General features: G+C 49.8%; 1 protein-coding gene across 1 annotated transcript in view; it reads right to left on the reverse strand.

Annotated features, from left to right (window-relative positions):
• Window positions 1-560: 560 nt before the first annotated feature.
• Window positions 561-17,379, reverse strand: part of RAB6B (RAB6B, member RAS oncogene family) — a 57,334-nt gene continuing 40,515 nt past the window's right edge. The window contains 8 exon segments of the mRNA XM_030328885.1: window positions 561-906; window positions 2,472-2,478; window positions 2,480-2,521; window positions 2,524-2,541; window positions 5,402-5,495; window positions 6,564-6,675; window positions 8,266-8,371; window positions 8,567-8,620. Of these exon segments, the coding sequence (XP_030184745.1) occupies window positions 842-906; window positions 2,472-2,478; window positions 2,480-2,521; window positions 2,524-2,541; window positions 5,402-5,495; window positions 6,564-6,675; window positions 8,266-8,371; window positions 8,567-8,620 (498 nt within the window). The 3' untranslated portion in view covers window positions 561-841.

Raw genomic sequence — 17,379 nt, forward strand, 5'->3', positions numbered from 1 at the left:
ACATGGACACAAGCCCACGGTTGCCGACAGCACCTCATCCTTCCTTCCGATGACCTCTTGATCTGCCAATAACTGAGTGGACCACAGAGAACACAGGTTGCCTGTGGCAAGTGCCTTCCACCCCCTTCAGGGCTTTTCAGAGAGGGGAGGGGAGAGGCAGGAGTAATTCCAGTGAGGCCTGCTGCCGGGCTCCCTGCTGTCCACAGGGTCTTAATTTCACCTCGGGGCCATGGCTAATGTCCCACTCTGGCCACGGAAGAAGGACAGAGTTAAAAGTTGCCTCTTCAGAGGCTGTTTTGTTCAGTGTTTGATTTAACCAGGTAGGCCCTGTTTGGTAGGGTCTGGGATTGGAGCCTAATTAAGTTGCCCAGTTAATTGTTGGAATTTATTGGGCTGGGATGGGAGGAGGGCAGAGGTGATTAACGGTTCAAAGAGGACAGGAAGGAGGAGGTGTGTGGAAAAGGTTCTCTGTAAGTTTACAAATATACAAAAACAAAAAGCACATCTTTTAAATAAAAATGACTACATTTTTATCTGGCAAAAAGTTGTATACACATGATTTTAAATTTTTTTTAAATTTTAACAGTTTTTGGCAATCTTAATAAAGTACAATATATTACAACCAAACCAAAAAATAGTTGTTTAAGTAACAGCTGTTAAGAGTGACGTGATCCCTGATGCCCAGCCTCCCTCCCCACCCCACCCTACTCCTAGAGACAGAGAGAAAAGAAAAATCCTCCCATCTTGATAAGCTCATTTCCCACCCCCCTTAGGAAGCTAACCAATAGGAAGCAACACAACAAGCGAGTAGTGTCAAAGGGAAGCTGGCAGGTAGGCTGCATTAGCAGGAGCAGCCGCCCTCACTGGCTGGGGGTTCCTGGGGTTTGTCCAGCTTGATGTCGATCACTGCAGGGAGCTGCGCTAAGGAAGATGACTCACAGAGAAGCTACCACCCTGGCTCATGTCCCTGTGCATCCCTCAGCTGCCCCACGCAGATCCTCTGTCTTTCCACAAACACCTAGGGACTTGGCTCTGTGCTTGGCCTGGGGAGGAAGGATGCAGGGTCACCAGTTCCCACCCCTCTTCTTCATACAACTCCTCACCCCTACCCACCTGAAGCAAAGCTCATTTGGGCTGTGGGATGACTGTAAACACAAGCAAGAGAGGCCCTTTCTCAGAAGCCTTCCTGTGACCCAGTGCCTTCAGGCCTTGTTTACCTATCGATCCCACCCCATAGATGTGCACTGGAGGTGGACAGCCCGCTGGCCAGGCATGGATTCCATCTCTTAGCACGGGGCTAAGTGTGCCTCGCTCTAGTCCCTCGCAGCAACACTGACCCCTCAGGCTCTAGTCAGAGCCTGTCACTTAGACTCTGAGGATGCTGCCGGGGGAAGCCACTTCCCGGGGCAGGGCCTCGGCAACAGCCCCCTCTCCAGCCCTTCCCACGGGTGCCCGGGGGCTGTGGGCTGGAGGAGCACTGATCAGAACCACCAGAGGAATGGGTTCAAGATGCACAGCCAGGCTGCCACTCCTCCCACACTGGCCTGATCACCGCACAGAAGGCCTCTTCCCGGGCAGCGCTTTGAGGCCTGCTGCAGGTGTCCCGGGATGTTTCTGTGGCACCTGCTTAAGGACTAGGGGAGGGACTCTTTTGGCTTTAAGTACTATAAAGAGCCATGCTTCTTCTAAGGTCACATTTTCTCTCCTTGCCACTTTTTGGCCATGGCGTATATTTTGAGTATTCATTTATCTCTGATTTTTCCTACACCTCAGTTTTCTTATGTGTGTGTACGCAAATACGTTTTTATTTTGTTTATCTTGTGTATATACGCATGAACACTTTTTTTTTTTTTTGTAACATGGCAGAGTATGTATTTTTCCCACTGGGAAAAATCAAGACTATCTCTCTGCATCTCAATTTCAGCTTCTGAGTGTCACCTGAGGTTTGGGGTAGACCGTGCAAGCGGCACGCGGACCTTGTCCCACAGAGCAGTGGACACTATGGGCCTGTGCAGGGCTGGGCCGAGGAAGCAGGCAGGATGTGGTAGGAAGTGTGTCAGGTAGAGCAGGGTTGAACCTGTTCTGGATGTACACGGCCTTCCTGCGCAGCAGACACTCTACTGATCCATGAAATACAAAGTGATTGTTCACTGTAAACATGGGCAGAGTTACTATTTTTCACTCCCCGCCCTACACTGTCAATCAACATCCCTGTGTTACCCAATCCATCCCCACATGCTTTACAAGTAGAAGCTTAGGCTGTTAGAGCTGGATGAGGTGTTCAAGCCCTTGGAGTTCAGCCCTGTCCTGGCACAGAGGAGGCCCCACATGATACTCACCAGCAGAGAAGGATGGGCTGGAGATGAGGCGAGGCTCCCACCTGCTCTAAAATACTAAGTCTTACATCAATGGATAAATGGCTTCTTCCGGCATCTTTCACTCACTTACCACTTATCAAAGGAAAAGGATACTCCCTTCATTTGCTTTTCTCCTGGACATTCTCCATTCCAGGCAGAGCTGACACGCCACACGTCGGAAGAGCTGGACGAGGAGGGGGAGAGGCAGCATGAACACCCATCCCTCTCTGTCGCCCACAGCTTTACGTTCTCCTACCCTCTTGCCTCTTCTTGTCCCTGCACCCGGGCCTTGCTTTCCTGTCTGTCCTGCTAACTGTGCCCTGGAGGGCAGGGGGCTGCACCTAACCTCTCTCCCTTGCCCATAGCACCTGTCACAGGTCTGGGCCCTGGCAGGCCTGTCACCCAGGCAGGCTGGCCATGGGTCACCAGGAGCTGTGTATCAGTCATGGTGACTGTGAGGGATCTACCCCAGTGCAGAAAATAATCTAGGCCCTTAGGTGGGCTCCTGTCCCACTGGCCATGTGGGGCACCAACTTTTAACCTGCCCTCAAGACAAATGACCCTCTCCTCAGGGGGTTCTAGGAGTCCACAGGCATCGAGGCAGAAGGTTACCGGGAGCCAGGGCCGCACAGTCACATCGGAAAGAGAATTCTGAGAGAAGAGCACACAGGAGTGAGACTGTGACATTGTGGGTTTGGGTGTGGGTGTTAGTGTGATGTGTATGCTGTATGTGGAGGCATATGTGTGGAGTATGTGGATGTGCGGTATCTGTGAATTTGTGTTAAGTGTGTGAGGGAATGTCTGTAGGGCGTGTGCACATGTGGGGCTTCTGTGTAAGTCTGCGTAAGTGCACAGGGAAAATTGTGTGTGTGTGGTGTGTACGCCCGTGTGCATGCATGTGTGCACATGGGGATGAGTGCGTGGGGATGTCAGGTGCGGCAGCATGGGGATGAGTGCATGGGGATGTCAGGTGCGGCAGGCATGGAACCTAGGAGGTGACAAGCACAAAGCGGAAGTTTAAGGCACCGGAAGATTCTGAACACCCCCTTCTCCTCCACCACATACACCAACTCCGGAGACTCAAGTGAGATAAGGTAGGTCTTGTTCATGGTCTCACCCTAGAGCCCAGCTCTATGAGAGCACCCAGGTTGGTGGCAGGGCCAACAGTGGTGAGGACCCGAGTGGGGAAGTCACTGGTGGGCCTGGCGGCGTATGGGACCCTCTGGGCAGGCCGCAGAGGAGGCCCCAAGTCGGGCAGGAAGAAGTGAGCGAGGGTGCTAAGGGCCCGGTCGCTCCTCTGGAGCTTTCCTTCATGGCCTTCCCCAGGCAGCCCTGCTCTGCCTGTCAAAATGGTCACAGCCTCTGCCACCAGCCAAACTGGCAGCTAGAAGGAACCTCCTGGGGTGCCGTGTGGGGTCTCTGAGAGCAGAAATAATCAGGCTTAGAGTCCAGGAGTCTGCACTGCATGAAGACTCCTGAACCAAATGGGGTTTGGACAGACCACATTTAACTCCTGCTTAGACCATCATCTGGGTTCCAGAGCATGGTAAGATAACAGAGGCATCAGCATCTCCCTGCGCCTGACCCCTGGGGCAGAAGCTACCCGCCTTATGGACTGCTGCCTGTGGTTTCCCCGCCGCCCATGACTTCCCATCAGGGCCACACACAGCAGCAGCTCAGTGCCTCCTACATGCTCCAGGGACAGGCAGCCCCTGCTCCAGGAGATGCCACAGCAGTGCTGGGAAGGGCATGGGCGTGAACAGAGCCATGATGAGGGCACTCCGGGCACCATCCATGTCGGGTGAACCGTCACCGCATCCAGACCAGCTGCTGCATGGACAGCCTGATGTAGCGCTCCCAGGCACTGCTGGGGTGGGGGTGGGGGGGGCAGGGTGGAAGTGACACCCTTGCGGAGCCATGCTCTTCACTGAGCCCACTCCCTATGCCGCAGCACCCCTCCTGTTGCACCCGCGCTCACGGGTTACCCTTGTCTGCAACACTCTCCTTCCTCACCTCTTCAAGCCCTCTCTTCCTTGAAGGCAGGGGCTCCTAACCTTTCCTGAACCAAAGACCCCTCTGGCAGTCTGCTGAAGCCTATGGGCTCCTTGTAAGTGTGTGACATCAGTTCTACAGGGGTTTAAAAATGAACTGAAATACACTTATAAAATCTCTAAAGACAAGTTTGTTACACAGCAGCGAATCTGCTTCCCCACGAGCATGTTAAACAGCAAGAGCTGGCAGCAGGTCCCGTAGTAACCCCTTGAACTGCAGTGGCAATGTGGGGAAAGGCCGAGGGACCCGTCACACCGCAAGGTGACAAGAACAGGGCTGGGATGTCTACTGTGATGAAGTCACAGGCACTGCCCCCATCACGGAGTCCTGTTGCCTGCATTCATTGCTGAAGGAAAGGCTGAAGAGCAGTCAGAGGTCAGTGAAGACGGAGGGGTAGCTTTTTCCCACCCAAGTCCGCTGACCTGCTGATTCCCACCGGTGGACTCCTTGGGGGTCTGGGGACCTAGGGAGCCCCCTGCTGCGAGGCGAGTAACCCCCACTATGGCTTCTCTGATGGGCTCAATTTCCCAGGCCTCGCTTCCTGCAAGCTCCAACCACACCATGGGCGGACTCCTTTCTCCAAGCCCACCCGGCCCTGCACAGCCCCGAGCACTTGCCGAGCACGAGGCCATGAACCCCAAAATACTGGTTGAACTGAATTTCCTGTACCCCCTTCCCAAATGAGGTAAGATGCCAGGGAAATGCTGCTCCTCTCACCTGGAAGTTGGTGGCTGGACACACAGCATGTTACAGGGGCCCCGCAACTGGCTGCCTGAATAGTGGCTAATGATGACGTACTGCAGACACCCTCCCCCCGAGAGTGAGCACTCTTTCCCTCTCGTGTGCCTTCCCAGCTCTGAAGGTTGTCAGCTTGTTTCCCATTAGGTGGGGTTTATAGTGCCCAGGCTGCCTGCCCCAGCCTGGTCACCAGCCCCTCAGGCCCACAAGTGATATGGCCCGGCTGGCTGGACTCAGCGCCAGGCGCATCCTACCTGCTTCACATTGTAGCCAGTCTTGGCGCTGGTCTCGATGAACATGACGCTCAGTTCTTTGGCGCGCTGCTCCCCCTCCTCGATGGTTATCTGCCTGCGAGTGAGGGGAGGGGGGAAAATGAGCCCCCGGTAGAGGCAGAGGGAGCAGCCTGAGATGAGGAGGGCCTGGCCCACTAGTCAGCCCTGGGGACAGGGCTCCGATCCAGGGCCCCCGTCCAGCACGAAGGGCACAGGGCACGGCCGGACACCAGCTCTCCCCTTCTCCTTCCACAGTGCCTTCCCTCTCAGCAGCAGGCCCTGCAGCGGGCAGCGGGCCTTCCCATACCTGCCCGACCCCCAAGGGTCCACCATCCCGTGCAGCCACATCTAGAAAGCACTTTGAGCCACATATCGCCTCTTGGGTGGTGTCAACAGTCCCTGTTTCACAGGAGGACAGTGAGGTTAGAAGTGACTGCCTCAACCTCATACGTAGGGCTTACTTAACAACAGACCTGTGCTTTGAACCTCATTCCCCTTACGTCAAGGACAGGACCCCAATAACGCGGGCCCTGAGCCAGATAATTCTGTAGATGGTCAGAGCACACTTCACGAAGCTCATAGTCCAGGACCCGTTGCTTTATCTGACTGAGTCAGGTCCCATGAGATAAGTGGACGAATGCACATAGGTGGCACCTAAGTCAGCCCTGTCTGTGCACTGGAGGCGGCCACGGAGCAGCCTCTTTGGAGGAAGTGTCCCACCCAACCAGACACAGCAACAGACAGGAAATTCTGCATGTTCACACCTGGGGACCAGAACCCTCACACCAGCGCAGGCATCTCATGGGCAGAGACAAAGCACAAGCAGAAGCCCACGGAGGCCTGAGGGACTGCTGTCTGCAGCTGTGTTGTGGCCACGGCCAGGCCCCAGACCACTCCGTGCAGACGTCCCTCAGAGCAGTGTCTCTACTGGCAGTGCAAGGTGGGGCTTCAGAGCTGAGACACTGTGGGGCAAGGGTCTACCAGTTGCTCTTGGAGCCTCCAGCGCCCCAGGTGCACGGGGACAGATCAGAAGCACAGACTCGCCACTCACGCGATCCCGGAACTCCTTGTCCAGGAGGAGCTGCGGAGCAGTGGAGGGTGGGCCGGGCCCGCCAGCACCCTGCACCTTGCACCTCATACCTACCTCTTGTCTGCCAGGTCCGTCTTGTTGCCCACCAGCATGATGATGACATCGCTGCCCCTCTCTGTCCTGACGTCATCAATCCACTTCGAGGTCTGCTGGAAGGAGTTGAGATCTGGAGGCGGAGTGGGGACACAACAGAGTGAGAGCCAGCCCGAGCGGGGCAAGGGGCAAGGTGGGAAGGGGCAGCAGGAAGGACAGGGACTGTGCATCCTCATACCCAGACCACTGGGTCTGGGCCTTCCAGGCTGGGGACCCATGTGTCTGTGGAGTTGCTGCCTCTGGGCCCTGCAGAGACCCTCATGTGGCTGACCACTCCCTGGAAGACACCCTGTTGGAAGGTCATTGTCATAATGTGCTACAGGGACTAGTGGTTTTAGGGGCCCACCTGAGAATCAGAACTGACTTTGGGGGCTCAGAAGAGCATGAGAAATGGGTACACTGGACTTGGCTGAGTTTGGAAGCGTGTGTGTTGGCAGGGGGACCATAGGAGCCCCTGGGGAGGAAGGCCCTACCGAGTGGCTTCCCACTGAGGGGAGCTCAGGTTGGCTCAGGAAAGGCCAGATTTCCAAAGAGAACCCTCAGGATCTGTGAGCAGGAGGGGGAAGGCGGCCCCAGGAGAGACAAGAGCAATGAGAGATAAGTCCGCTTCAGGGCAGCCCTTTCCTCAGTCAGAAGACGTGGGGAGTAGTTGCAGGGTGATGTCCACCCCTCGGCGGCGCACACATCTGAGGGGCTGAGGGGAGGCAGCCTATCTCGGGAAGCCTCGGTTTACCCCAGACTGCTCTCTCCCCTGCTCCTGTCAGGCTGCACAAACCCAGGCTGAAGGCCCCATCTCTCACCCGTATTCAGGGTAGGTGGGGAGCCTGTAGTCAGGGAGGGATGGAAAGAGGGGCCGGGCGGAGCCAGGGACCGCGGACTCGACTCGAAGCAGTGGGACGCACACGTTTCCCCACGTGATCTCAGTGCTGTGGCTGGCGCCCAGGGTGCCCTCCCGCCACTGGCGCAACCACAGCACAAGGGCTCACCGGGTGTGTTCTGCTGCACCCGCCCGGGCAGCTGCAGCTCTGCACCTGCCCTGGGCCCCCCGGGATGGGCCTCCCTCGGGGCTGTGCAGTTGCTCTCAAGAACAGCTGTTCTGGCTACGAGAGCTGCGCTGTGTGAGAAGTGCTCTCCCAGCTCCACTTGGCCTCTCCTTCCAGCAGACCCAGTGAGGAGCTGGGATGCCAGCTGGTAAAACCATGGCTGCCAGGTCAGACTGGCCCAAAGACCAGTGTCTGCTCCCATCCTGTCACACTGTCACACACACACACACACACACACACACACACACACACACACAGAAGTCACTCCACAAGGGTCTTTCTGGCCGTCAGGGCCAAGGAGGGCAGGTGGGAGTAGGGCCAGCCTCCTGAGCATCTCTGCTCAGTTCTACATAGAGGCCCCTGCTCTGAGCAGGGCCAGCTCAGTCCTGTACACAGGAGAGTCAGGGGAGGTGGACACATGCTGGTGTTGGAAGGCAACTCACCCCACCACTAAGGACCTGTCTTCTTGCAGTCAGTAGACAAGCACACACGTGGGCATACACATGCGTGTGTGCTCATGTGTGAGCACACACACACACACACACACACACACACACACACACACAGGCCCTGGAGCCCCTGTGAGCCACACTCCCTCTGCCCCCAGGACCCACACTCACTTGTGATGTCATACACCACCACGGCCACTGTGGAGTCTCGGATGTAGCTGGGGATCAGGCTGCGGAACCTCTCCTGGCCGGCCGTGTCCCAGAGCTGCAGCCGCACCTGTCACAAGGGGTGGGACCGTGGACAAGGGGTTCAGTGCCGTCTTCACGGTGGGGTGGGGGCTGGGGGAGGCCCTGGTTCTGTGACACCGGCACTGCCAACTCTGGGGCAGGCGTGGGCTCTCTCAGTGGTGCCCGGTGATGGGCTCCGAGGCAGGCCCTCCCTAGCCTTCTAGTTCTAAAGTCTGGCACTCACCGTACGATCCTCCAAGTACATAGTTTTTGACAAGAAGTCAATCCCAATGGTTGCCTGTTAGAGAAAAGCAAAGAAAGGTTAAAATTCAAAGGTGTCAGGTAAGGGCAAAAGCCCAGTGATCCAGGCGGTGACAGCCAGCAAAAGAGGGGATACCCATGCCAAGCCTAAGGCGGGTCCTGCTCTGCTGTCTCTGCCCCCACCCCCGCACTCGACAGTGAGCCCAGTGGTCCCTCTCAGAGGAAGCAGGTTGGTGCCAAGTAAGAATGAGGATGGGTCTTCAGGAAGTGACAAAAGTGTTTGCGCAGGGGACGACAGAGCCAGGTGAGAAGCCTTCCCCAGGATCAAGGCCACTGGCAGGCGTATCTCCTGCCCTCCTTGGGTGGGGGCCTCGAGGAGCAAGAGCTGAGTGGTCTCCCTGCCAAAGCCCGCTTGGCCTCACCTGCCTCCCACTCTCACAGCCTCCCCTTGAGGCTCCTGGAACTCAGGCACCCAGGCTTGGGTTCATCACTGCCCCCAGCAGGCAGGAGTGGAGTGGGCGCAGGGCGACTTGCTGCTGTGTGGTCAGCTGGCTTTCCTCAGGGGCATCACAAACCACCCCGAACAGCATGTCCTGGGGAAACCACGCTGACTCTTTTCTACCTAAACCAACACATTAGGAGCCAACCGTCCCCAGTACACCTATGCCACACCTATGCCCTCTCTTTCCTGGCACTGGGGAGAGGCGGTTGGGCAGGGTGCAGTCAGCCTTGTGGCCAGATGGCCGGGACCCATCACTCACTTGCTGTGTGGCCTTGGGCAGGCCATCCAACCTCTCTGAGCTCACCTGAATCTACGATAGGAGCTATGATAGCATCTATGATAGGAGCTAAGAAGTTGTCCGTGTGAAATGGAGATGTCACTGCTATGTAGTTAACAATAATGAAGACTCAGACACAGCCTGAATGTCCAGGGCACTGATTAAGTACAGTGTGGTACATCCATGTGATTAGAATCCTTGGCAGTCATTTAAAATCAGATTCTTGAAAATATTTAAGGATTTGAGGAAATGGTCAAGTGAAAAAAGCAGGTTGTAAACATCAGTATATAGAATAGTATGATCCCAATTTGATGAACTGAAATAGAGACATAAGTATTTTTCATATTTTCTTAGATACTAAAATTAAGGGACTACAGTAAAGCCTTAATAATTCCAGTATGAGTAACAACATTGCGGGTAATTTTTTTTTGCTTCCTTTGTTATACTTTCCTTTATTTTCTACACTTTCTACAATGAACATGTAATAGTTCTAAAGGCAGAAATAGAGTATTTTGAAACAAAAATAAAGATTAAAAATTAAGCTTAATTGTATGGGAAGCTGTGCAGTGACTTCTGATTACAAAGACCACAACCCAGGGAAGCCCAAGGAAACAGAACCCATGTCTGCAGGTCCCAGGTGGTCTGCAAGCATGCCAGGTACCCGTACATTCAGACCTCCGACTCAATTCTACAGAGAAGTTAAAGTGGCTGCATCCCCATGGAAGGTTGCTTTAATGCAAAGCTGTGGAGTGTTGAGGAATCTTACAATTCTAGAACATGGGTGCTAGCCACACACCTTAGACATACCCCAATTCAATCCAAACCCAAATTTAATTTGAAGATGAAAGACCAGGGCACACCTGGTGTGACTTTACTAGTCATGGGTGAAGCTGGAAGGGTCAGCACTAAAACACTGGTATCACTTGGGTTCTTTCTACCTCAGCTTGGCACACCTTTCCTACATGGTGTAGTCACTGGGGAACAAGTCTGGAATTGACAAGTGGCTTATGGACCCAGCCATGTTCCTTAAGTCACACAACATCCACTAAATGATCTACATTAGAGTGACAGTCCTTGTCTTCTGATACCCTTAAGGAGAAATGTGCCGACCACATGGAAATCTCTCACTTCATCAGTGCTCCATTGGCTCTCCAGGGAGTGCCAGGTTCCTTCTGTAAAGTGACCCTTGAGCTAAAACCCAGGTACATGACCTTGGATTAGTGGCTATCCTCCCATATGCAGTCTCCCTTATTTTTTTCTTTTTAATGTTTATTTTTGAGAGTGAGAGGGGGAGGAACAGAGAGAGAGAGAGAGAGACAGAGAGAGAGACAGAATCCAAAGCAGGCTCCAGGCCCTGAGCTATCAGCACAGAGCCCAATGCAGGGCTCAAACTCATGAACTGTGAGCTCATGACCTGAGCCAAAGTCAGATGCTTAACTGATTGAGCCACCCAGGCTCTCCTACAGTCTCCCTTTCTAGTAGTAGAACTCTAGATGTGTACACGGATTCATGGCTACCCCCAAATAAAGATGGTATTTCCCAGCTTCCTTTGCAGGTGGGGAGCTAAATTCTGGTCAACGGGGTATGAAGGTGATGGATGCATCTTCCGGGATGGGTCCTTCCTGGGGGTGGGGGTGGGGCGGTAGGCTGACATGCCCACAGCTGCCCTCCTTCCTCTTCTGGTGGCTTGGAACGAAGGTGGGTGGTGTTGAGTCATATTGGCCCATCCAGATGAAGGTGACAGAGTAGTGATGACAGACCAACAAGATGGAGGAAGCCTGAGTCCCTGACCCAGAGTAGCCACCTCAATAGCCCTAGACTGCTTACACCCAGACTACTGTGTGAGAGAGAAAAGAACTTCTACTTTGCTTAAGCTACTGTTATCTTAGGTTTCTTTTAACACTAACAATAGCCTAACCAACAGAGCAAAGAACCATGGGGAAACATACCCCTCAAAGGTAGGCAGCATGGATGTGATGGTGATATTCTTGATTATGGTGTAACAATGACAACTCCAATTTACCTCATGTGGGAACAAGGCACTTCTGCTTCCATGAAGGACTGAAAAGTCACCAGATGACATGACAAGAATTGTGCCATTTGGATCAAGCCTTGGTAAAGCTCAACTCAGTGGCCTCCACAATCATAAACACCCACTATTGGACAGCCACATACTTTATCTCCAATCACCCCTCACAAAAGCCTGACCACATCAGTGGTACTGAGGAAATGAAGGCTGGAAGAAGCCAACTTCCTACCTCTTCAGCTCTCTCCCACCTTTAGTCCCACTCTCATGGTTCTTCCACAGCAGAGAAATATCTGGTTCCTTAAGTGACCACTCTGTCCCCACCAAGCCAGGCTACTGAGCCACAGCAGATCCTCCAACAGCTGTACAGATTCTTGCCAAAGCACAAACACTGTCCCTGGGAATGACTGAACTATCAGCTCTGCCCAAAAATATATTCCTATGTTTTATTTCCAATAATAGCTGAGTAGTTTTTATCAAATGAGCCATTCCACAGATAACTATTATAAACTGTGGAAAAATACAAGTAATTTTTAAGCACTGAAGAGTGATCAAAAGTAGGCATAAAATGGGAGGGGTTACAATCTTCGAAGGAAGGAAAGAGAACAAAGTGAGATCCTACATTTTATCAATTTTTCCCCTGAGGTAACTGCCTAGTTATATAAGTTATAAGGACTTGGGAAACATTTCAGGCTTTCCATGGGAAACCCAGAAAGGCTGGCTTTGGAAGAAAGGGTATCATCTCAGGACTAAGGGTCACGCCAGAGGACTAAGGGAAAAACCCAAAGAGACCTGTCTTAACAAAATTTAAACATGGTTAAGTAACCCCTACTCCCATTCCCCCCAAAAGATGAGCTCTCCATAATTTGATTGCCTATTAAAATAAAACTCAACACTCTTCAGAGGAAGGTAACACAATCCAAGAATCTCCTACAACTTATTACAGGTATACTTCATTTTACCATGCTTTACCTTATTATACTTTGCAGATAACTGTTTTTTACAAATTGAAGGTCTATGGCAATTCTATGTAGACCAAGGATATTGGAGCCAATTTTCCAACATTTGCTCACTTTATATCTCTGTGTCATATTTTAATAATTCTCATATTGCAAAATTTTCATTATTATATTTTTATGGTGATCTATGATCAGTGATCTTTGGTGTTACTATTGTAATTGTTTTGGAGTGCCATGAACTGCATGCATATAAGACAGTGAACTTAATAAATGTTGTGTGTATTCTCTGGCTATTCCACAGACTGGCCACTCTTCCATCTCTCTCCCTCTCCTCAGGCCTCCCTGACACAATGATATTGAAATCAGGCCAATTAATAGCCCTACGGTGCCCTCTAAGTGTTTATGTGAAAGGAAGAGTCACATATCTCTCACTTAAAAACTTTTTGTTTTTACATTTATTCATTTCTGAGAGACAGAGAGAGACAGAGCACAAGTGGGGAGGGGCAGAGAGGGAGACACAGAATCTGAAGCAGGCTCCAGGCTCCAAGCTATCAGCACAGAGACCGACGGGGGGCTCGAACCCACAAACCGTGAGATCATGACCCGGGCCGAAGTCGGACGCTCAACTGACTGAGCCACCCAGGCACCCCACATATCTCTTACTTCAAATCAAAACCTAGAAGTGATTAAGCTTAGTGAGGAAGGTATGTCAAAAGTTGACACAGGCCAAAAGCTAGGCCTCCGGCACCAAACAGCCAAGTTGTGAATGCAAAGAAGTTCTTGAAGGAAATTAGAAGTGCTGCTCCAGTGAACATATGGACAATAAGAAAATGAAACAGCCTTACTGCCAATATGGAGGAAGTCTGAGTGGTCTGAATAGAAGATCAAACCAACCACAACGTTCTCTTAAGCCAAAGCCTAGTCCAGAGCAAGGCCCAGACTCTATTCAATTCTACGAGGGGCTGAGAGAGGGAGGAAGCTGCAGAGAAAAAGCTGGAAGGCCAGCAGAGGTTGGTCATGAGGTCTAGGAAAGCAGCGTGTCTCCATAACTAAAAGTGCAAGGTGAGGCAGCAGGTGCTGATAGAGAAGCTGCAGCAAGTGACCCAGGAGATCTGAGATCATTAATGAAGGTGGCTGCAATAAACAACACATTTTCAATGTAGACAAAAGAGCTGTATGTTGGAAGAAGATGGCATCTAGGACTTCCATAACTAGAGAGGAGAAGTCAATGCCTGGCTTCAAAGCTCCAAAAGACATGCTGACTCGGTTAGGGACCAATGCAACTAGTGACTTTAAGTTGAAGCCAGCGCTCATTTACCATTCCAAAAATCCTAGGATCCTGAAGAACTTTGCTAAATCTACTCTGCCTGTGCTCTGTAAATGGAACAACAAAGCCTGGATGACAGCACATCTGTTCACAACACGGTTTACTGAATATTTTAAGTCCACTGTTGACACCTACTGCTCAGAAAAAAGGATCCTTTCAAAATATTACCACTACTCATTGACAATGCATCTGGTTATCCAAGAGTTCTCATAGAGATGTACAAGGAAATTAATGCCGTTTTTGTGCCTGCTAACACAGCATCCATCCTGCAGCCCAAGGATCAAGTTGTAATTCTGACTTGTAAGTCTTATTATCTTATTTAAGAACATTTGTAAGGGTATAGCCACCATAGACAGTGATTCTTCTGATGGATCTGGGCAAAGTAAATCGAAACCTTCTGCAAAGTATTCACTATTCTAGATGCAATTAATGACATTTGTCATTCAGAAGACGTCAAAACGTAAGTATTAACGAGGAGTTTGGAAGCTGGTTCCAGCACTCATGGATGACGTTGAGGGGTTCAAGACTTCAGTGGAGGAGGGAACTGCTGATGTGGTGCAAACAGCGAGAGAACTGGAAGTGGAGCCTGAAGATGGGACTGACTTGCTGCACTCAGGATAAAACTTGAACGGATGAGGACTTGCTTCTTATGGATGAGCAAAGAAAGTGTTTCTTGAGACAGAATCTATTCCTGGTGATGCCAGGAAGACTGCTGAAATGACAACAAAAGATTTGGAAAACCACATATACTTAGTTGATGAAGCAGAGGCCGAGTTCGAGGGGATTGACTCCACTTTTGAAAGAAGCTCTACTGTGGGTAAAATACTATCAAACAGCATCACATGCTACAGACAAATCATTTGTGAAAGGAAGAGTCAACCAACGTGGCAGACTTCGTTGTTGTCTTATTTTAAGAAATTGCCACAGTCATCCCCAGCTTCAGCAACCACCACTATGATTAGTCAGCAGCCACCAACGTTGAGGCAAGACCCTCCACCAGCAAGATTACAACCTGCTGAAAGCTCAGATGATGGTTAGCATTTTATAGCAATAAAGGTTTTTAAACTAAGATATCTACATTATTTTTTTAGAAATAATGTTATTATACACTAATAGACTACAATATAATATAAATATAACTTTTATGTGAACTGGGAAAGCAAAAAAAATTTCTTTTTTTAATGTTTATTTTTGAGAGAGAGAGAGAGAGAGAGCACAAGCAGGGGAGAGGCAGAGAGAGAGGAAAACACAGAATCCGAAGCAGGCTCCAGGCTCTGAGCTGTCAGCACAGAACCCAACGTGGGGCTCTAGCTCATGAACTGCAAGATCATGACCTAAGCCAAGGTCAGACGCTCAACCGACTGAGCCCCCAGGTGCCCCAAATTTGATTCATTTATTACAATATTCACTCTATTTCAGTGGCCTGGAACCAAACCTGCAGGGACTCTAAGGTATGCCTGTATTCACAATGTCCACTATACAATAAAAAGGTTTTAGACATGTGAAGAAGCAGGAAGTTCAAGCCATAATCAAGAAAACAGACCCCTAAATGAGCCAGATGTTTGAATAGCAGAGAATAACTTCAAAATCATTGTTATAAATATGTTAAACATATAAAGGGAAAGACGAATGAATGAATTTGAAGAGATACATGGAAATTCCTAAAAACAAAAACCAAAATCTTAACACTACAAAATACAATACCTGGAATGCACTGGATTTGTACAACAGCAGCTAGAACACTGCAAAAGAAAGGTCAGTGAACTTGAGAGGACAAAATAAACTGTTCAAATTGGAGCGCAGAGAAAAAACATACAATAAAAATGAATACAGTCTCCAGAACTTCTAGAACAATATCAGTGATCTGTTAACATGCAATTGGTGTCTCAAAAAGAGAGCAGACGAATCAGCAAAGACATTTTTGAAAAATTAATAGCCAGACTTTTCTGCAACTTGATTAGAAACATCAACCTATGGTACCAAGAAGCTCAGTAAACCTAAAACATGAAAATACAAGAAAACCACACGCAAGCATGTCATAGTCAAACTGCCAGAACCAAAGATACACAGAAAACTTTGATAGTAGCCAGAGAATGGGAAGACACGTTGAACACAAGGGAATAATGGCAAAAATGATGGCCGATTTCTCCTCAGAAACAATGGAGGACAGAAGACAATGGAAAAGCATCTTTCAAGGAAACAGCATCACCACCACCATCATGTTGGCCTAAAATCAATAGCCAGTGAAACTTTTGCTCAAAAATGAAGGCAAATCATTTTCAAATAAGGGGAAGCTGTGATAATTTGTCACCATTGGGCCCTAATTATAAGAAATGCTTTAGGCTAAAGGGAACTTTTACAGAAAGAAATTTGAATCTTTAAAGAATATAAGAGCACCAAAAATGGTAAATCTATGGGTAAATATAAAAACATGTGACTTGCTTTTGCCTCCTATTTGCATCCATATCAGCAATAGTTCATAACATTCTCCCCTGTTTTTCCATCCTCAGTGTGGCTCCCTCTCAGAAAATGGTCTCAAATCTTACTTTACAACATTAGGTATAAACTACTTCAATTCCTTGCATTTAACCCTTAATACAACAACACTGGTAAGCACTGTAACAATGACTAAACATGACTACTTATCATGAGCCAGCTATTGTACAGAGTGCTTTACATGCCTTACTTAATTTAATCCTGATATCTATGTTATGAGTTATGGTCTTTAGTATTTGTATGTCACTGCTAAGAAAACTGAGTAAAAGGGACGCCTGGGTGGCTCAGTCGGTTAAGCATCCGACTTTGGATCAGGTTATAATCTCACAGTTCGTGAGTTCAAGCCCCATATCGTGCTCACAGCTAGGAGCCTGGAGCTTGCTTCAGATTCTGTATCTCCCTCTCTTTCTTCTCCTCCCTGACTTGTGCTCTCTCTCTCAAAAAAATAAACATTAAAAAAAAATTTTTAATAAGAAAACTGAGTAGAAGAGATGTTAAGTTACTTGCCCAGTGTCAACAGCTGGAAGAAGCAGAGCCAGGATTGAAAAGGTTATTTGCAAAGTTGTCTACAAGTGTCCAGCTTTATCCCCACATCCCTCTGGGCTCTGCATGTTTGCTCTTCCTGTTCAAAGCAAGCTTCTGCAGATCCCTGGTTCCTGGCCCCCTCCTCCCAGGTGATGCTCTCTCAGCCATCTCCTTTCCGTATTTTCAACCTTCCATACTCTACTCCTTCCTTTTATCCAAGAAGCATTCTCAAAATTCTCATGTCCCTGTTGCTAAGTGGCTCCTTAGCCATCTGGCATTCTCTCAGCTCTCTTCAAATGGTAGGCTTACTGGAAAGGACCCCAAACCCAGTCTCCACTTTCTCTCCTCCCACCTCCTACTTGACTAGGGTGGTCTGCTTTCTGCCCTCCGCCCACTGAAAGTACACTTGCTACCACTGCCAGGTGCCATTTCATCTCCAAATTGTAAGGACGCTCTTTTTTTTTTTTTTTAAGTTTGTTGTTGTTTGTTTGTTTGTTTGTTTATTCATTCAGAGAGAGTAAGCAAGCATAAACAGGAAAGAAACAGAAACAGAACAGAAAGAGAGAGAGAGAGAGATGAGACGAGAGAGAGAGAGAATCCCAAGCAGGCTCCATGCTCAAACTGACCAACTATGAGATCATGACCTGAGCCAAATCAAGAGTCAGACACTCAACCAACTGAGCC

Source organism: Lynx canadensis, chromosome C2 (assembly GCF_007474595.2).
Source record: "Lynx canadensis isolate LIC74 chromosome C2, mLynCan4.pri.v2, whole genome shotgun sequence".
In the NCBI taxonomy this organism is placed as follows: domain Eukaryota; kingdom Metazoa; phylum Chordata; class Mammalia; order Carnivora; family Felidae; genus Lynx; species Lynx canadensis.